We start from the raw sequence: 21933 nt of genomic DNA, 5'->3' as shown, positions 1-21933 counted from the left end.
GGAGCGGGCTGTGGTCAGGTGAGCCCTGGTCACGACCCAGGGAGCAGACTCCCCACAAGGTTTAGGCAACTCTGCGTCTCCTGGCCCCAGGTTCCACCAGAACTACAGTCACCCGGGGCGGCAGGGTCAACAGGGCAAATACCTTTTGGGAATCCACCGGCCCCGGTCAAGCTCAGCACAGTTTCTCTTCTTCTCAGCCCACTTTCTCCGCCCACCCTCAAGTCAGATCCCCCGCAGCTGCAGCAGGTCAGCCCTGCCGCTCCGGGTTGGGGATAGCAGTGCCCCTTCCCAGCCCAAAGCGCGAGCGCCGCCGGGCGGCTGCGGATCCCCGCGGGCTCAGCAGGGCGCCCTCCCTGGGGGAGGGGTCTCGGGCGGTGGAGCTGTGGGACGGCCGGTGGGGAGGGGCAGGGCACCGCAGAGGTATACGGGGGTGAGTGGCCAGCGCGAGGGAGGCGACTTCCTGGAGGGAGAAGCGACCAGCAGTCCTGCACCGTGCGCATCGGGCCAAACTAGGCCGAGCTTTCTTCCGGGAGCGCACGGAGCTGCGGCGGAGAGATGCGAGGCGGCTGCGCGCGAGTCGCGCTCCTGGCCTCCCTGCTTTGGGTCGCAGTGCAGTGCCAGCAGAGAGGTGAGTCCCGCTCCCTGGGCTCCCATTCCTAGCGGGCGGGGACAAAGCCCGTTGCTTTGAGGCTGCCAGAGTCGGTGCGCTCTTCCCTGTTCACTTCGGACTCGGGGCATCGGACACGTGGGTCTCTCGTGTGATCCCTGCTTGGGGTCTCTGGCAGGGCGGAAAAGAGCTGGTGCCGCCACCCTTGGCGGACGTTGGTAGTTTTTTTGAGCCTTTGGCTTTTAACTTTTTTTCTATAACCACCTTATGAGGTTCTCTTCGCAGCCTATAGAGGTAATGAATGGAGAGGCAGTGTGACCCAGAAAGAAAGACCTTTATTGGAAACAAGTCGGCATGTTGAAAGATGGTTGTCTGTCTCTTTCAAAGACCATCTCCGTCTTTGCCTTAAGGAAGAGTATTTTATGTGATTTTTTTTTTTCAAGTGAAGGTATGTTTCTCCCAGACAGGTGAACGTCTGGATTGCCCAAGGTTGAGAAAAGTGAAGGTGCACATCTTATCCCCCTCACATGGGTCAGAGTTGCAGTCCAGCCGACCTAAACAAGACATAAGTGATCAAAGTTTCTGTGTTGATTAGAGTGACTTGTGAATGGTTTTTGTTGTGATCAGCGTTTCTGTCAAGCACCCTTTCAGGTGTGACCTTCTGCAGTACCTTGGGACTAGGAAGTGTTTGGAATGGAGGGTTTCACGTAGTTCTAGCTAACGTTGGTGTACAGTTAATGTATAAGAGAGGCTAGGCAGTAGCAAAGAGTAACTGAGACTTGGGTTTCAAGATTGGCAAGGAGAGATTCTGTGCGCTTTTACAGGGAGTCACCTCCTCCCTGGCTTTTGGAGGACCTACTGGTCCTAGAGCGTGGTGAAGCCAGCAGTGTTGGGGGGTGGCGAGAGTGTGGCTCCCGGGAGCGCGAGGAGGCGGGTGGATTTGGCCGGGCTGCTGACCTGGCTGGATGTGGGGCTGCTGCTGACCTGGCTGCTGGTAGGGCGCGGGGAATGAATGGGAAAGGAATTCTGAGTCGCCCTCATTGTTCTGTGGGAAAGTCCGATCATCGCGACCGGGAAAGAGAGGGTTTCTCTGGCCCCTCACCAGCTGTCCTGGACAGCGAGGGTCCGCAAATGGCATCCAGGGCACAGACGTGCCTTCCAAAACCGTGCTCTTTGTGCTGCCCCAGTAGTGACCAAACCAGCACACCCCCAACACTTTTTAAACCGTGGGCACTCGGGAATGAGGGAACCCGCACTTTGCAAGCTCTCCGTCTGCACGGGGACAGCATTGCAAGGTTTGAGAAGAGCATTTTCAGTTTCGACCCAGGCAAAGAGAGAAAGGGAGAGAGAGACCCTCTTCCCTTTTCTGCAGACGACCCTAATCCCCGCGCCACACACAGAGTTAAATCTTCCCAGTTCCTTCTTCGCTAGGCGGCCACAAATACTTGTTGAAAACATCTTAAAAGTATGCAACACATGACAACGGTCTAGTCTCACAAGTACAAATCTCATTTTAAGAAAAATAGAGTTCAAAAGTAGTAGGCGGAATTCGAAATACCCTCGTGGGAAAAACGTGTGTTTGGCCATTGTGCTTAGCTGTGAACTATGCAGAAACGAGACCATCCCATTCATTCAAGCATTCATGATGAAAGCACTGGACCGAGCTGGAGAACGCTGCTTTGAATAGCTCCGCGTCTGCTTAGCGCAGAGCTGGGGCTGGGAGAGGGGGAATTTACATAGTTATCAGAGAAAGAAAGGAGCCAGCCTTTCAGGGGGGAGAGAAGCCTTTGACTCTGAGAGCCCTACTCTGGTCTGTGAGGTTGCTAAAAGTGAACAAGTCCGGGTTTCCCACAGGGTGGAGAAAGAGCAGCTTTGCCTCAGTTTATTGTTTCAAGAAATTGAAAGTCTTAAGTCCGAGGAGATGCTCTGAATGTTTTCCGTTCCCCTGCGGGGTGCACATTTGGCTTGGGCAGTTGTGAATGGTGTTTGGAGAAAGTAGAGCCACACGGGGCTTTCCTGCTTTGAGAGACTGCGGAAAACCACCCAGGGCAGGAGCCTTTGAATCTTTTATGTAGTATTCCATATTTGCCAGTCCACACCCGATCAGCCACCACTGTTCCTAATGAGCATCCTTAAAGGAGTTTCCATTTTTTACGAAAAAAAAAATTGGGGGTCCCTGGTATTATATGGCATGCATGATTAGCAATGTGGCATACTGCAGTCAGTAAAATAATCCTGACCTGCAAATCATGCACCGAGTTAGCTGTATGGTCACCCTATAATGTATATAGCTAGCTAGGGTCTGGCTATGTTGCCCAGGCTGACTCCAGACTCCTGGGCTCAAGCAAATGAGGCCCTGCTTCATTTTGAGGAGTAGCAGAAATTAGGGATGGGCTGTTGCACCTAGCATGGTGCTCATAGTTTTGAAACTGATCATTATCTAATAAATTCAGATTATTAGAAATTCTGTCATTTTCTCACCCTCACTGGGTTACTTTACAACTTACTGTGTATCTGTTAATGTGTTAAGTTCATAACTGACAATTACATAGAATTGCAGACTCTTCACAGATTGATTCACCATCAATTCTTGGTTTCAAACCATCCTTTGATTTTTTTCTAAATAAAAAATAGACAATTCCAAGTATAGAAAAATACCTATGAGAAGGAAAATATAATTCTCATAAATGGCATGGTATTCAAATTTAGCATGTAGGTGCTTGACAGTAAGTTGTATGTGCCAGAACAGATTTCAAAGGTGTCTTTTTTTCTTTTCTGTAACTGTGTTCTCCAAGTAAGGATCAATTAAAATGTTGATAAGATGATTAAATGAAATAATTCAAGAAAAAAATTTTAGAATAGTGCGTCTTACAGGGTTAACCTTCAATAAACATTATCTATAAGCATCATTATTACTATTTTACAAAGAACTCTGTGGCTTGGCCTTTGCCAAACTATATTCTATGGGATGCATAATCATTTAGGGATTTGGAATCAAATAGTTGTGGGCAAAACACCCAGACCTGTCACTTTGACTAGCTGTGACAATGGATAAGTTTTTGGGCCTCTGTCTTTTATCTCTTCTCCCACTTCAGCTCTTCTCCTGCGTTAGCATCACCATTATTGTGAATTTTCTAGAAAGACCCTCTTGATAACCATTCCTGACCTTATTTAAAATTCTTCCCATTTCATTATCAAATGACTTGGTATTCCCCAGTATAACTTACCTCACTTCCTTTGTGTAACAAGCATGATATGTCCTTTACATGTCACATCCTCTTTCCTGGGCTCTCCATATGGGTTTAGACTCTGCCTCAGAGCCCTCACTTTATAAGATGCACACATAAAATGACAGTGTCATGCTTGGGGGTAAACCAAAGTGGCTGGGACCCTATATGGTGTGCTGTCCTAGAACTGAGAGTCTTTATCTTGGGCACACTTAGATCTGTTCCTGGTTAACCAGTACTCACAGGCACACAGTCTGTGAAGTGCTGATCAGTCTCTTGTTTGGTTTCTAAAACCCTGGAAAACCTTCTGGTCTGGTCCTCTAGATGCTGGAGAATGGTTTAGGTCCCCTCCCTGGACTCCCAGTGCTCCTTGTGCATATGGTATTGTTGTGCTTATCATGGTGTCAAGAATTGGCTCTCTTGTCTATCTCAGCCCCTGACTAGGGATTCTCAAAGGGCAGGGATGGTTTTACTTATATCTGCACATCCTTTGTTTTTCAGTGCTTCTGGCCACTTATCACCGTTGATTTATTTTAACATATTTATAAATGCACATAACATACTTTTCTTTAGTACTACCTGCTTACCTCCCCTACTCCCTCCCCCTGGTCCCCTTCTACTTTTGATCTTCCTTGTCTTTATTAATTTTTTAATTTATGCATTATACTTATATGTAAGGGTGGAATGCATTGTGATATATTCATACATGCACATAGCATAATTTGGTCACCTTTATTCCCCAGTCTTGAGCCAGAGCTTTTAGTTTCTTGGGTATCCTTCCATAAATGTTACTTCATGGAACTTTTAAAAGCAAGCTGGTTATGAAAATCACTTCTTCCTTAATAAGTGTAGGAGAGGTATCAGCTGTTTCCTGACAAAACATGGGTACAAGGAGGCATGGAACAGTACCTCTCTCTTCCCTGCCTCCTCTCCATACCAATTTTCTCTATGGACCTCATGCAGGTAAATGTATATAATTGTAACAACTTTCCACCTTCCAACTTCTTCTTTCTATGTAGATCTTGCCCAGAAATGAGTTATCAGAGCAGTGTTTCCTAGATCTTTCAGATTTAAAAACTAGATCACTGATTGACTTTGTGACATTACATTACTTTTAAAAGTATTATTCACCATGATGTTAATAAGCTATTTTTGAGCCTAGAAAGAGCATTTACTATATATTTTAGGAGATTTTTGACATAGAGAAATCACATTTGAGAATAATTCTTGGAATTTGAAGCATATTAATGAGTTTGCCATAAGTATGACTTATTATTGAAACATTGTGTTTCAATAATACAGATGCTGAAAAACTTAATTTTTAAGAATTCCCTGTGTATAAAGTTAAGCCTGTACCTTAAATACAAACATTGATGAAGGTAACTAGAGAGCACTCTGGTACTTTGGCCGTTGCTGAAGTTTACAGTCACATTCCTCAGAAATGTTTGGATGAACAAGATAAACTATAATCTCCTAAGAAAGATGAATGTGATTTATTTATATGATTGCAAAAAAAAATCTTTTACTTGTTTATTTCTAAAATACTAATAGACATCCACAGACAATTGAACAAGTTGACGCATTGCAAAATTAATGAGAAGGGGGAGAAAACCTTCATAGAAGCAATTTAGTGAAGGTCATGAACTTTGGTTCTGTTGGAACATGTCTGTCAGGGAGCTATTTTAGCCTCAAACCCCGTGCTAGCTGGGTTCATTGCATGTCCTTTATACTGAGCATGATAATCAGTGCCCAGGGTAAGCATTTAATAATAAATAGCATAGAATATTTCCACTTATGTCTTTGTTTTCTCAAGAGACTGGGTCAGGAGAGCCTTCTTTGGGTTAACTTGTTCCCAGTCTTGCTAGGGAGAAAAGGCAAACAATGGAGGCTGTGTAGAGCTTGGTGGATAGCATTCTTGTCTAGGTAAGCATTTATCTCAAAGTGTGAACTCAGAAATGGTGGTGGAGAAATACCACTGTGACGTCATGAGCATGATTTAAATGTGTGTGTGTGTGCACATTTTTAAAAGAATCAGCTATTTGAAGTTTTAATCTCTTCATTCCAGAAGGTATCTTTGAAGTCCTATCTGTTGACCCAGCAGGCGGTGTGACTTAAATTCTTGTGCCAGACCAACTTCCTACATGGCTTGTGGGAATGTAAAGGGTAGATGGGTATTTATGGAAAGTGCCAGTTTTCTCATTGCGGAAAGTATTTCCTGCATTTTGTTCCTTTGCTCCTTAATTCCTTGAGAATATCAGGAAATTCTCTGTAAGAATGACGTTAAAGAAGATGCTTAAATTTAGTGGATTATTTTTAGTTACATTTACAAGCCAGCACCACAATGCTGATTGTTATACAGCACACACTGAAATCTCTTCTAGCCTTTTGATAAGGACAGAACTTTACTCATAAAAAGTGGTTCCCTTGTTATCTCAGGCCCAGGACAAGGAATTCTTTCCTCCTCAGGGTGGCTCTCCTTCCTGATTTCTATCCATTCATGACGTTTTGTTTTCCATTTTTAGTTACATTGGCTTCATCCTTTTGGATCTCTTATCCAGCTTGTCTCTGTGAGTTTTTATTTCTTTTTTAAAATTTCCCAAGTCTTTGGCTTTTGTTTCTGTTTTAGCTTTTGTTTCTGTTCCCACTGCAAACGGCTACCAGCTGTCTAAATTAGGACAACCAGCCAGTGACTCTTAACAGGTCCTGGTGCTAGATAGTGGCCTTTTATTTATTCTAGTCCCCCACTGCAATTAGACCAATACTCTAACATACCACATTTCATCAGGTGCCCCTCTGCCTCATGGGGTTCAGCTCCTCCCATTTTCTACATGACCCTCCATGAGCACTCTCTATTCAGTCTCAGCTACTGGCCTTTCTCCACACCTTTCTCTGTCTTGAGACTTCTGCTTCATTGCAGAGATCGCCTTCCTGTCTAACTGTACAGGGTTTATTAACTTGCAGCTCTGTGGTTTTGTGGCATGACTCCCTTCCCTAAAAATTAAGCTGACCACTCATGCATAGCCCAAGTCCTGCCCAAGGACAGCCTTGTTCAAGATAGCCTGTGTCAACTCTCTCATTCTGAATTTGTGTTGTATTTTGCGATAAGTTGGGGTTCCCACTCAGTCATACTAGCCCTCCAATCCTCTTTTGGATGGCTTTCCCAGAATGCCATCAGTTAGGGTGAGAAAGAAGGGACATTTCTCCTTCAAAGGTCAAAACCACAGCTTCCAGTATTTTTTTTTAATGCACAGATAACTCAAAGGCATGGGGTCCTAGTACTGGGACCAGAGTCACTGGTGGTGAGAACACCCACTCTTGCATATGGTAGAGATAAAGAACTAGATGATCAGAGTATGCTTTCATGAATTATCTGGTTTATTAAACATTCCTCTGATTCATAGTGCTTACAAAGGGGGAGAATAGTAAGACCAAACCTCACAGGGAACACATTCCATAGATAAGGTGCCTTAGCCACATGAGGAGTGAGTTCCAAAGTTGCTAAATTCCAGTTGCTCCATTAGGAAAAAAGTAGCAGGCCTCTGGGGGAAGTCAAGTCTAGTTGAAGTTTGAGGTGGACCTTGTGTGAGGGTTGTTGGGAGAAGCTGGCTTCTGAGACACTATGAGGGACTTGGATGCCAGAGGGAGGTAACACTGGTGCTCCATGGTGAGGGGGACAGAGCCTGCCCTGTTGCAGCCTGAGCTCTCAGAGTGTTGTGTTTGAAGTCCTGTAGATGAGGCCAGTAACTCACATAAAGGGGACCAATAAAGTCCATTCCCAAGGGAAGGAAGCTCACTTGAAGTTCTCACACGTGGGGTCTTATAAGATGTCCATTCTTAAACAAAATAGAAAGGAACAACAACAACAACAACAACAACACACATACACAAGCTCCAAAATCAAACCCCAAAACATAGCAAACTATATGTTTGTAATTGCTTAAATCTCCAGAGGTAGCAGGCCCATAAAACCTGTACCAACTTGCTGGATTGCAACCCAGTCCTGCACCCTGGCCCTTCTCTCAGGGTCCTTTATCCTCCTAGATTTCCCATAACCTGAGGAGATTGCAGTTTTGTTGGTCAGAGTAGGATTCAGAATCTATATTTCAAAAAAAACTATTCCCTTTTGATGTACAAGACACTGAGACCTTTCCAATTGGTCTTCAAGCTGATCCTGTTGGTTTAATTATTTGTTTCCAGAGCTATCTTAGCCACCTGGCTGACTCTCCATCCTGGTTGCTATATCCTGGGGGGGTGGGGTTGAGGCTATCATGCTTTCCCCATTCCTCAAAATGCTTGGTTTAGGAACTGGAGATATAGCTCAGTTGGTAGAGTTCCTGCCTCACATGTACAAGGCCCTGGGTTCAATCCCCAGCACCATGAAAAAAAAAAAATGCTTGTTTTACACTTTCAGCTCTTTTAGTCTGATCTCTAACTCTAGAATTTCTTAGTTTTGCATAATATTTCCCCAACTCTTTACAGTTCAAACCCTGGTATCATGGCAAACTTCTGTTCATTCTAGAAGTTTGGAGTGGGGAGAATTGGCGATGTTCATGCACACGTGACATGCCTTTGGAAGAAAAGCAGCCACTTTTCTTTATGGGAGGGGGCATTTTTTGTTGTTTATTTATTTATTTTTTTAAGACAGGGTCTTGCTGTATTGCCCAGGCTAGTCTTAAATTCCTGGGGTGAAGCCATCATCCTACCTCAGCACCCCAATGACTGTGAGTACAGTTGTGCTCCCCCATCTGGGAATGAGCATTTTACGAAGTTAAGACTTAACTTGGGGAAAAAAATAATATATTCTTGTGGGATTGCTATCATTTCTATTCAGTTCTAATTCTTCTCCTGTGTCTGTCATTCATTTATTCACTTGGGTATCCCAGCACCCAGCACATGCTGGGACTTGCCTATTGCCCTGTCCCCTCCAGTTGTGTTTGGGGTGGAACCTCCAGAGCCCAGTTCTCAGGTGTCTGCTATGAATCCAGAAACACAAAGCTCTTTCTTGACCTTCTTGATGAATTTGTTTTGAAGTCCAAGTAAATAAAAAGTGTATACATCAAAAGGAATTTTCTTCATAAGAAATCATGCTCAAAGAAGGAACTGAGAGATTCAAGTCCCAGTGGTAGAAGTTAACATCTACGTTTTACTTACTTATATTCGTGTTTTGTGTTCACAGAGAAATGAATAGGTCGAGTCTTGGGGCTCATGGAGAGTCAGAGAGGTGCTCAGCACTACAGAGGTTGTCACATTGAACTTACAGGATCAGCTTCTACACCAGACACCACTGTTGGTTGATGGCTATGACCCTTGACCCTTAGCTCTTCTTTTCTTTGGAGACCTCAGAGCTCACCTGCTTGTCTGGCTCCTTGTGCACCAGGAGAGCACATTCAGTGACACAAAAGTTTCCTCTGTGGGCTGGCCCATAATAAAGTCAGTGTCCAGGGATTATAATTTATTTGGCCTACAGTGGGGCCCAGCATTTAAAAGATGCTCCCCAGGTGATTTCACTGTGCAGCCAGGGTTAAGAACCACCCGGTGAATTTGCTGTGTTGGTGAATGAAGCCACACTGCAATTCATGACAAGGAACAAGCAGGCAGGCCTGAGGTGGCCCTTCGCTTGTCCTTGGGGTGCCTTTTCACATAACAGATAAAGAATCCTCAGACCCTGGCCCACTTGCCTAGCCCACATCATGTCTGCTTCATGCTCTTTCCTCTGCTCCATGAAGTGGGGATGCTAACACACACCTCAGGGATGGGTGCCATCGCTGCACTTAGAACCCAGGTCAGAGAAATCACTCAGAAAGTCAGTTCCTTGTTCTTATCTCTATAGCTGCTAGTGCAGTGTTTTTCATTTGGCAAGTGATCAGTTGATGCTTAATTGTGCTTGTGTTTGAATGAGCACAGTCGCAAACTTGGTCACTTGCCAAGGGCCTTCTTTCTTTAAAAATCCTCCTGCTGGGCATGGTGGCACACTTCTGTAATCCCAGCCACTTGGGAGGCTCAGGCAGGAGGATTGCAAGTTCAAGTCTAGTTTAGGCAATTTAGGGAGACCCTGACTCAAAATAAAAACTAAAAAAGGTCTGAGGATGTAGCTCAGTGGAAGAGTGCCACTAGATTCAATTCCCAGTAAAACTTCCCCACCCGCAAACCCTCTTCCTGATCAAATATGACCCTGAGAGTCTGGGTATGTTGCTAGATTAGGTAGTTGACTGAAGTGTTCATGAATACCTTCCACATTCAGTCATCAATCTATGCCCTGTCAACTCTTTTCCTGATGCATTTAAGTGAACTACAAAAGCCAATGGAGACTTTTCTCTGGTTTTACCAGAGACACTCCTTCTCTTCTGAACCAGCTTGCTAGTTAGTATTCATTTGCATCATCTCAAGTCCTTCACAGCAAGGTCTAGTGGTCTGTTCACCTAGTGCTCCTGGCCTTCTTGGGTCTTGCTTTCAGGCACTTGTTTTTCTGGTCTCCTTCTGAAATTTTATTAATCTTTCCTTTCTAGCTTCACTCAACAAAATAAGAGCCATTCTTTGCCCATCCCTGATGCACTGTGCTAGTGTGTGCTTACCTGCACACACCACCTATACTGACCTTGAAGCCCAGCTCTCCACCTGGCTTCCCTGCTGGAGATGCTTGGTGAGGTGTTGCACTGACCAACCCAGCCAGACTCTGGAGCTGGACTCCTCTGCTGGGGTAAGGTGGGTTCTTCTGGAAGGGCCCACCCAGCTGCAAATGCAAACGGTTTACCAAGACCCCAGGACACTGATGGCATCTGAAGTTCCCCATGAGTGAGTGGACTGTGAAATTGGTCTTGTCATCTATCCCTGCTCGTGGGTTCTCACTCTTTACCGAGCAGGGCTTATAGGGACCTCTAATCTGCCCTGTTCAGACCTCCCACAGCCTCTTCTCCCATACTTTGGGCATTCAGTAATGGCTGTGATTCCCACAACTGTGAGCCCTGAACACTGTTCTTACACTTTAAAAGCTCTTTTTATTTCACCCATGGTGCTTTGATTTATTCCAGCCCACTCCACATTCCTCTTGCTGCTTCCCTAGCAATTTGTCTGTACATCTGACCAGCACCTTATATTTTATAACTGTTTGTTAACTTGCTTGTCCTTGAGAGTAGAGATGTTTTGGCTATGTTTCTAATACAGAATGAAGTGCCCAGCATTCAGTGCCAATTCTGTAAAGGTTTGTTGCAGGAATGAATGTTGCAATACCGATAAGCAACAGGGGCTAGTGAGGAGGGAGTCCAGTGGGCATTTAACTTTAGATACCCAGAAATCTGGGCATTGGATTAGGGAAGTCACTGAGGAAGCAGAGGAATAATCTCCTGGGAAGGGGCTGGGGCCAGCTCAGGAAGACTGTGAGACTTCCATGGGGCACCCAGACAGAATCTGGAGACAGAGAACAAGGAAGAATCCAGGTAACCCGACCAGGGCAGAGAGCGGGTATGTGTTTTGGAGACCAAGGCCTTAGCTCACATTCCAAATCAGAACATGCCATCAGAGGCTCCCTAGCAGCAGAAATATGTTCTGAAGTTGTCTGTTCTCATGGGTGGGGTCCATATGTGAACAGGAAAGAACCCTAGAATCTGATAACAAGGACAGCCTTGATGACGTGAACAGATCATTAATCTGGGTCTCCCCTCTACCACCACCTACCAATTCAATACAAAGAAAAAAAGTGAATTTATTTTTTTCTTGTAATTGAATTAATATTTATGGATGTTGAGTGTTTCATTTATCCTTCAAACTCTGATTCTATTCAACAAAACTTATTTCTAGACTTGGAGCCAGTTCATTAACTCATACAGTCCATAATGTGTCTTGAGTTTCTAGCATGTGCCACATACTGGTGACTAGTGGCCTGTACACCCCCAATACTTGCTGTTAAACAAGCATGAGAAATGCCTAGGAATCTACTACATCAGTTCAGATTTGGGAGGGACTTCTGTTTCTGGACGTCTTGAATCCCAATGTAAGTGTGCTTACCTGCTGAGAATAGTATCATTGTCAACAGAAGACAACTCTTTTTTCCCTCATGTCATTTTGTTTTAATGGGTCCCCTAATTCTTTTACAGATTTTTGGTTCAGTTGTGTCCATTAAAAAGTACACGGTATAAAAACTCATAACTTAGAAATGCCTCTGTCCCCCCACCCCCAAACAACAACAACAACAAAAACAGCATTCTCCTTACCTGCTGAAGGTGTTAGGTATCATCATTATTATCATTAGCCAGCCTTTTCCTATGGATGTTAACCTTCAATGGCCAGTTGAGCCAAATGATTCTGAGATGGTTCTTTTACCTCTGATTCATGCTGGGATGGCAGATTAGCCTTCATTCATGTTCATTCAGCCTTCTGAGCTTTGGGGGAAGACCCAAGGACCTTGCCTGCTCCAGCAGCTTTGTCTCTGCTTTGATGACATCCACAGCATATTGTCTGATATCACCAATAGCAAACATGGAGGTCGAGAGGTGCTCACAGCACACTTGGGCTCTTTAGGAACCATGTCATTATAGCAGCATCACCAGACTGCAAGTATTGGGACCATTTCCAATTTCTCTAGAGAATAGTGATCAGTCCACAACTATGGAATGCTTCATGAGTTTGTGTGCCACTCCTGTGCAAAGTCTGCACATATTTTCCCTAATAGAAAGAGGGAGCCCAGAGAAAGAGAATTAAACACTCCATTTCTACTGCATAGAGTCTCCTTTTAGTTTAAAGAATGTGTCATCAGGGTACTTTGTCATGTGTAACTTCAGACTTGAATTCGTTGACCAGCTTGCTGGCATTTGCTGAATTGTCATATTTTCACATAAAATAGAGACGTTTTCAGGGAACTCTACCTGCCTGGTTTTAAAGGATTTTGTTTAAGTGGGAGAACAGCTGTTCTCCTCCAGGCATTCTGACCTAAGACATCCTCCTCTTCACAGGAACAGAACAAAGGCATACAGAATTTATGTCCCAAATGGATTTGTGTTTGATACACATCACTTATGAATGAATGAAAGGCTGGCCTATTCTCTTTAGAAATATGAGCATAATATCTCCTGTGTCTTTTCTGGGTTCTAACTTTGTTGCTCTAGTTTTAATTATTATAACTGACTGCATTAAAATGGGGCTTATTTTGTATGGTCAAACTTTCCCTGAAAATTTGTGCATCAGATGGTTTTTGTAAATAAGATCATTTCAAATTCAATGTTAAAATAATATTTGAAGAAAACAGCTAGGAAAGAAAATAAACAACACTTTGATTACTGTTGTTGACTAATGTAGACCAAATTAATTATGCTATACAAAATGTTTAGAATTTGGAGGTACATTAAGATTGGCTACTCCCCTACAGTCTGACCACTAATGATTATGTGTTGCTTGGATTAAACATGAAATTACTTGGTACACATTATTAACATACTTCTATTAGTGGACAGGTCCAAAATAAGTCATAGGCTATATCCTTTAAATTTGATTTTTGAAATTGGTAGTATACATCATTCAACTTTGTTTGCTTTTCTAAATTATTTTGATTATTCTAGCAGTTTCCACTAGTAGCAGCCTGCCAATTTCTATAAAAACACTAGCTGGGATTTTTGTAGCTCCTGGATATAGATCCATTTGTAGAGAATTGCTAACAATACTGTCTTCCTAGCTATGCATAAGAAATATCTCTTCATTCATTTCGATCTTCTTTAATTTCTCTCAAACATTTTTGTAGGTTTGGTCTTGAATTTCTTTTGTTTAACCATTTTCTTAAATATTTTGTTCTTTTTTGGAAACAAAACAGAATGAAACAGGATGAATGGAGATCTGATCTAACCCAACTTGTGTGGCTGTCATGTTTCCAGGACCGTGTTGTTACACATTTGGCTGGTCCAGCCGTATGTCACTTGCCCCTGCTATGATCAAAACTTCAGGCTAGCTCAGCCGTGAGCTTTTCTTTTTCATGTTCTGCCTAGTTTATGACTTTTGCTGACAGCATCATTGGGCACATGCTTTTCCCGTCTGCTCCAAATCAAACCAGTGATCTTCAGCAGTGAAGCTGCTGTCTTTCATAGCCATCCCTGGCCTGGTAATTTACTAGCCCCAGATGGAAGGCCCCAGCTAGAAGGCCCTTCTCACCCACTCGTCTTCCCTGAAATTCTAGAAGCCTTTCATGAACAGAAGATTCCCAATTTAATATTTGTTTTCATTTGTCAGAGTTCTGAAATGGTTGTATTTTGAAAAATGTATCCATTTGGGAAGGGAGAGTTTGTTAACCCCTTTACTCTACAGTAGACAGAGGTCCCTCTGAAATATTTAGTTGATAGAGCTACTCTGACTATCATGGATTTCTCCAGTTAGAAACCATTTTTGATATTCATCCTGCCATTAACAATCCACCAATTTGATAAATGATCCATTGCTGATATTTTTCATGCTAATTAGCAAAGTTTAGGTGATGGTGGAGATAGATAACAGGTGGCTTTGGAATATGGCAAGTATTCTCAAGTGGAATATCAGCTGATTTTTATGTGCATTTAGTACTAGCAGTAGCTTAACCTAAGTCTGTTTGTCTCACACACACACACACACACACACACACACACGATCACAGGCTTTCTACTGATGTATCTTGAAGTTAATTTCATAGATGGCACCAGTTACCATTTATGCTCAACTGGATTTTCCTCTTGAATCAAATCTCAGTCTATGTCCTCAGTTTGAATCATGGTCAGCACAGTCGAACTCAGTGGAAATTTTGGTCCCTGAGAGAAAATGGATACCAACTCCAAAGAAGTGCTGTATTGGCAGCTTGGGACCATAGCAGAAGCTTAAAGGAAGGGCTGATATTCTCCAGTAAACAGATCACCTTTCAGGGCTACACCCTGGGGGTCTAGAGGAACTGCCTTGGGAGGTCCAGGTGCTCATCAGGAGAGGGTAGAGCACAGGGAGAAGAAGTTTGAAAAGCACACTTTAGAACCCAAAGCCAGGAACACCCCATTCTCTACGTGTACCACAGGGAGGATTGTGGTCAAGACAATTCATTTGGTTTTTACTGGTTTGTGTTAAAAGGAAACACATTAAAAAGATGTATATAGGTGATTTATGAAAGTAATCTATTAATGGGGTCCAGCTTGAATTTTCATTCCTTTATTACTAAGTTAAATACTTCATTTAGTAAAGAAAGTATTTTAGTGTATTGGTCTTGAATTGAGAGAGTTTTTCCTGCTAGTATTATAATAAAAATATACTATAGAGAAGTACTTAGAAAATCAAAGGCAATAATTTTTAATATCTGATTTCAACAAGGGTCAGAGAGGGAGAGAGGGAGAAAGGTGGGGAGTGGGGATGGTAAGAACGAGAGCTCATGCCCCAGGAACATTGTTCTGGCTCCAACTTCCAGGCTTCTCTGGAGCCCACCCTATGTGACTGGCCCTGGCTTTGCCCCCATTAGAGGTGCTCTTGAAAACACTTACTGCTTCTGTCACCCAGACCTGCACCCTCTCCTGGAAACTCAAAACTCAAGGCCCTCAGGAAACAGCTTACTGGTTTTTACAATTTCTTCAAAAAAACTGGCCAGAGATTTCGACAGCAGTTAGAGTGAATTTATAGATGAGTGTGAAAATTACTAACAATATTGTCCATCTCTGAATAAGAAATGTCTTTTCTTTTAGTTCTTTAATTTCAGAGAATTTCTGTCCTATTTAACATGTTGGTGCTGAATTTATTTCATTGCATATTTTTTTTTTACATATTTTATTCTTTAGGATTTAAAGGCCTGGGAGATCCATGAATCCTGGTGTGAGCTCTGGCTTTGTGGGGATGAAGCCTGGACCATGCCGGTTTCCTTAGTAGATTTGCCTTGTTGATGCTCAGGGGACCTTGTTCATAGGAGCCCTTGAAGTTTTCCCCTCTAAACAGTATGCCAGAAGCCTTGCTTTTCACAGAAGTACCCTGTCCCTCTAAAAATAGTTACCAAAAGTCTCCCAGACTTGAATGCAGAATGGGGAATCTGCAGTTATGGTTAATTAGCGACAGAAAACTTTTGGAGAAGATGTGGCCACACTTGGCTGAACTCAGAGTGTTGAGCTGGAAACAAACCCAGGAAATCATAAACTGTCTTCAACTCAAAGTATCATCCCTTGGTGAGCATCCCAGTCCCAGCCCAGACTGACTGCAACAGAATCTGCATTTCTCCAAGACCCGCTAGTGGTCTGTGAATATGAAAGTTTGAGAAGCCTGCTTGAATTCTCAGTTCTCTCTGCCGTGTGCATGGTTCACTCATAGTTTTCATATCCGTGGATGCCAAGGGTCATCTTCCTTTGTCTTTAATATGGTTATTATCACTTCAACCCTAGATCATTTTAACATTTTCATAACACTGTCTTCATTTTGTGAACAAAAATTCCTCCTTATTTGGCTTCTTTTCAAGACCCCAGTGGATGGCTGAAACCTCAGATAGTACCAAGCCCTATACAGACTATGTTTTTTCCTGTACATACATACCTATAATAAGTTTAATTTATAAATTAGGCATGGTTAGAGATTAAAAACAATAATTAGTAACAATTATAACAAAAACTGTAACTCGAGATTTTGTCACACACTTTAAAATGACACACAATTTAAAACTTAAGAATTTTTTACTTCTGGAATTTTCCCTTTAATGTTTTTGAACCATGGTTGGCCACAGTTAACTGAAATCATGGAGAGTAAAGCCTCAGATAAGGGAGTGAGTACTGTATACCCATCACAAGGAACCGTGACATCTTTTGCTATAGCTATGCTGTAGCTATGCTGTGCTTACAGGTGGGTTTGGGGAGAAAAGTAGAAGGTGCTGCATTTGTCCCTTTAAAACTTACTCTGGGTTTGTTTTGGCTACTATTACAGTTTCACTAATTCTATGACCCCCCTGTATTCACTTCTCATACATCTGATGAATCATTTCCTGCAAGACTTAAGATAGCAGCAGAAATGGACAAGTTGCTGTGATATGGGAGAAAAAAAAATAGGAATCAGGAGTACAACATGTGACATACATATGTAACATGATATATGTAATGTGTAGAATGGAGTCAGGTATATGACATGTGATGTACATATGTAGTATGATACATGTAGTGTGTGGAACGGGCATCAAAAGAAATAGAATTTAAGAAAGAGAGAAAGGTCATTTTGGGCAAGAGCTGCTGTAGGTCAAGCAAACTAAAAATGAACTGCTTGTTGGCTTTAGTAATTGATCATGGTTTTAAAAAGGGGATTTTTGTTTATTAAGAAGAGGGGAATCCCAACTGGAATTGAATGAAGAGAGAATGTGAGGCAAAGAATTAGGGATGGTGTATACAAATCTTATATATATTCCCGATCTGCTAACAGCTTGATGGAGAAGAGAGAACTATGCTTCTATTAAACGTACATGTCTATATAAAGAGGAGGCTAAATCTTAGGCAGGAAAATGGCTCTAGAACAAAGAAAGCACACTATTACCAATCCCGGTGAGAACGACAGCAAGACATTTATTTCTGTGTACCTTTGATTGGAACGTTTACTCTGGTTATTAAATGAGTTTAATAAGGTGAATATATTTAATAAGTGCACAGAGTGAAAGATATCCCCACGGATTTCTTTGTTTGTAAGGTGTCTCTCTAAGATAGATGCTGGAATAAAAGTAGCTCTGATCTGGTGGGTCCAGCCTCCTCAGGGTGATCTTAGAGGTACATCTAGAAGTGGGGATGTGTTTGGCATCTTGAAGGGCAAAGGATTTTTTCAGATGTGCTGGTCTATGGACATTTATAGGACAATTCCCTATTGGAGTTATCACTAGACAGGTGCATCATTACACAATTTAAGTGGCAAAATAAAAACGGAGGCTCTTGTTTAAATTCTTAAAAGTTTCAAGACTATTTCAGCAGAGCTGTACACAAAGGGAAAATGCCCAGAATCTCTTGGCAAGCAGGCTTCAGCATTTGCCTGGGATAAGGAAACATGGATGATAACTTACTTACTTACTTTATTTATTTATTTTTGAGACAGATTCTTGCTAAATTACCTAGGGCCTCAATAAGTTGCTGAGGCTGGCTTTGAACTTGAGACAGGAGAATTCCTGCTTCAGCTTCCAAACTTGCTGGATTATAGCCATGCACCACCACACCTGGTGGCTGCTAACATTTTAAAGCATAAAACATGCAAAATCTAGACAGCAGAGTGTGGAAGAAAGGGGAAGAAATAATTAGGACCTTGGAAGGTTTGTAGAAAAGTTCATGGTTTTTAAAAGTGTTTGAGCTAGTCATTAAATGTTGAATTAATTGATGTTTTTATTATGTTGCAAACGTAATAGATGACATAAGCAATTTATGATACAACCACATTTTAATCCAAGAGGGTTGGTCAATATTCATCTCAAAGACTGCATTTGCTTTTGACCTTCACTTAAGCCAAGTTAATTCCTGAAAGGATTCCTTTGGGCCAGTGAACTCTCCAGGACCATCAGAAGGATGTGGAGTTTTAGAGTTAGGTATATGCAGAAGTGCTTTGTGTGTTGCTTCTGTGCAAAGATGATTTTGATCAGGTGATATGCTAAAATTGTTGCCCTTGACAACAAAAGAGAAAAGTACTCCATCAGGAATGAATTATAGGTTTTTTTTTTTTTTTTTTTCTCTGCAAGTGAACATCTAGCCAAATCCAAACCCACAATGTCATTGAATATAAGCATTGAAGAAACCATCGCCCGATGAGCAGGCAGGTACTGTTTTTCTGCAGATTGAATTTGTGCCTAACTTTGTTCATGCCACTTGTTTATCTCACAAAATAAACTCCTGTCTTCTTCAAGGACAGGAGCACATTGCTTGAGCACATTGCTGTGGAAATAGGACTCTAGCAAACTCTTGCTAAGGCCTTTTGATCACTGCCCCCTCTTGTATAGGAGATTAAACTTCTCCTCATCCTTGCAGGTGAGAAAATGAAACAAAACAACAATAACAACAAAAACCCAACTCTGTTAAAGGCCAGACTCCCCTAGAGTTTGGATTTGATTTTTCCCTCATTGTGTGTTTGGGAGGACCTCTCTCCCCTTTCCCTCTTTACCTTACTTCCTTTCTTTAGTATCTTCTTTCTCCTTCCCACCTGTTTTTTGTATTACCCTGCTGAGGGCCTGGGAAGCTCCAGGCTACCTCAAAGCTTTTCTTTCACTAAGGGCCATCAATGATTAAATTGGTTTAGTCCAAAAACCAAGTGTTTGCTTTTGGAGGAGGAGGGGGAGAAAGGGCCATTTCCTCCCTAGCGCTTCTGTCTCAGGCTGAAAGGGCTCCACACCTCGAGGTGACTCAGGCCACATTCACTTAAAAACACACAAACCAACCAACCATCCCCAAGTGTTAGATGCTTCTTTGAGTAATTTAATAACGAATTGGTAATTTTTGGATGATCCTCCTTGGAAACAAAAGCCCCGTTTTCTGTTAAGCAAGCAAGACTTTTATGTATTTCACCTTAACTTGGATGTTTTAGGATTTAGATGTTTTATAATGCTGGCTTTTGATATGCAAAACAAGTTCATTTGATAGTAACTAAAATAATTTTTAATGTTTAACAAATGGAATCACATACCACTTAATGACACTTAATGACGGATAGGCTTTAGAGGTATGTCAGTAGGTCGTGGTGTGACATCATAGAGTCCTAGATGGTGCAGGCTAGTCACTCCATGTGGCCTCTGGACACCATCAAGAGATGTGGTGAACACCAGGGGTGTGAAGTCTGAGGCTGGTATAACACAGCACTGTTTTACAGTAAGTTGTGGGTTTTTTTTTTTTTTAATATATAGTAGTACATTCTAAAACGATGATTCAGAGTGTAGTATAATGGCTATAAACCAGTAACACAGTCATTGTGATTGTCAAATATCATTTGCTGCATGTAACTGTGTGTGTGTGTAGGTTCCAGGCTGGCAGGGCAATAGGTTTGTGTACACTGTGTCGACTCTGACATTTGAGTAACATCTTGCAGTGTGATGCCAGCATGACTTCAGGGTCACTAAGCAGTAAGTAACAACTCTTCAGCTCTGTTAAAGTCCTATGGGACCACTGTAGTAGATTTGGTCCAATGTTGACCCAAGCATCATCATGCAGCACAACTGTAACTTGAAAGGGAATCTCTTTTAAGTGGTGGTTTGACAGCAGGTTTGGTCCCAGGTTTCTCATGGGAAAGATGAACTTATGGGAGAAGACACTGTGATTTGTTGATCAATCAGTAGAGATAAGCCTCTCTAAAATGTGTGGTATCAAGAATGCCCCTAGTTGGATGGGGGTTTGATTTTTTTTATGTTATCATGGCAAAACAATTAGTTTACGATTCATTCTTGGCCAAATTGGCCAAATTCATTCTTGTCACTTTGATGCTAAAAGCAGTCAAGAAAAATTTTATTTGGGTAGTTGTATATTTATTTATTAAAATTTAAGTCTGCTTTATCATTGTGTCTGACCACATATAGGAGAGATAGTATAATGTGTGCACTAAAACTCAGTCTAGTTTTAGTATGACTATAAAAAATTAAAGAATAATGTTACTTATATTATTTAATACTTAATGGTACCTTAGAGTCAGTCAGTTAAAAAAAAAAAAAAGGAAAAAAGAGGAGTAAACCAGGGAGATACACCAGGTAACACTGACTGGTGCTCTCTCTCTCACACAGTGTAGTAAAATGAATTGGAGTTTTATTCAGACAGTAAATTTGTCAGAGACTGTCATCAACTCTTAGTTTTATTCTGTTGTGTTCATTTTATGTGGCATCATACATTTTTACATAAAATTTTGTCAAGCTTGCTTTACTAGTTTGAATTTGATACTGTAACTTACACCCGTTATTGGAACATACACTTTATTTTTAAACATGCCTACTTCATTAGATGCCTATATGTCTGTATTGCTTTGTCCAGGTGGTGGAGTTTGAGTTAAGATGAATTTTGCCACAGCTTATAAGTAGCCTCCTGAACATGCTGGTGATGCAGGGGTATGAAAAATATTATCAAACCTTCCTCCATCTCTCCTCCTTACTCTTTTTTCCTATATGCCCATAGTCTTTAGCATTCAGAGAGAATGTGCCCCTCATAATAAAAAAATGCTGGAACATTGAATACAAGAAATCAAATAATAGCTTACGTTTTTCAAGGATGATTTTATTATCCCAAGGGAAGGATTAAAAATCTTATAAACATTTTAATTGGTCTTCTCAGAATATCTCTTCTCCTGGGCCTATAAGTCCTATATGCACCGAGGACCTAGGTCAGGCACTCAAAAGGAATTTCCTTTCTGTGGTTTGGATTTTGAATATCTCCAAAGGTCCACGTGTTGAAGGCTTGGTCTTTAGCCCATGGCACTATTTGGGTGTGGGGAAGCCTTTAGGAGGTGGAGCCTAATGGGAGGAAGTTAGGTCACTGGGGGTGTGCCCTTGGAGGAGATATTGGGATCCCAGCTCTTTCCTCTCTTTGCTGCCTGAATGCCATGAGGTGAACAGCTTTGTTCCAGTAGCACACTTGGCCATTATGTTCTGCCTTTCCACAGGACCAAAGCAATGAAAACAAGTAACCATGAATGAAACACCTAAAATCATGAGCCATAATAAGCCTGTCCTCCTTTTTTATTGATAATCTCAGGTATTTTGTTAACTGATAGAAAGTTGAGCACATAGAGACTGACATCAACTCTTAGCTTGGCCCGAGTACCCAGTTGCCCTCCCCAAGCCCCCTGCCACACATTCACAATTTACCCAGAGCAACAAACAGGTCATGGGCGCCTCCGGGTTGTCTCTGTCCAGGGAGGCATAGATTGCTAGAACTCAGGAGTGAGGGGTGGGGGTGTGATTCAAACAGAGTCACCTCCATTCACCTCCTTGACTTCTTCCTCTGCCATTAAGTCCTTGTTCACCACTCTTCAGCAGAAGCACCTTCCCTACCAGGCTTTTTGATGTTTTTACTGCCCAGGGAATCCTTTAACAAAGCTTGTGCACCTGTTCTCAGCATCTTCTGAGAAGCTTTTATTATCTCATTTTCCAAACACTGACTTGTAAGAGAGAGGTGGAGGAGAGGGAGAGAGGGGAGAGGGAGACGGGGTGGG

At 42.2% G+C, this 21933-nt stretch overlaps 1 protein-coding gene across 1 annotated transcript in view; it reads left to right on the top strand.

The window, feature by feature from the left end:
• Window positions 1–388: 388 nt before the first annotated feature.
• The window catches only part of Lama1 (laminin subunit alpha 1), a 156725-nt gene continuing 135180 nt past the window's right edge, over window positions 389–21933 (top strand). Inside the window, exon 1 of the mRNA XM_048806544.1 lies at window positions 389–628. Within this exon, the coding sequence (XP_048662501.1) occupies window positions 556–628 (73 nt within the window). The 5' untranslated portion in view covers window positions 389–555. The remainder of the gene's footprint in view (window positions 629–21933) is intronic.

This window comes from Marmota marmota, unplaced genomic scaffold (genome assembly GCF_001458135.2).
Source record: "Marmota marmota marmota unplaced genomic scaffold, marMar, whole genome shotgun sequence".
Classification (NCBI taxonomy): Eukaryota; Metazoa; Chordata; class Mammalia; order Rodentia; family Sciuridae; genus Marmota; species Marmota marmota.
This window is presented reverse-complemented; position numbering and strand designations above follow the sequence as displayed.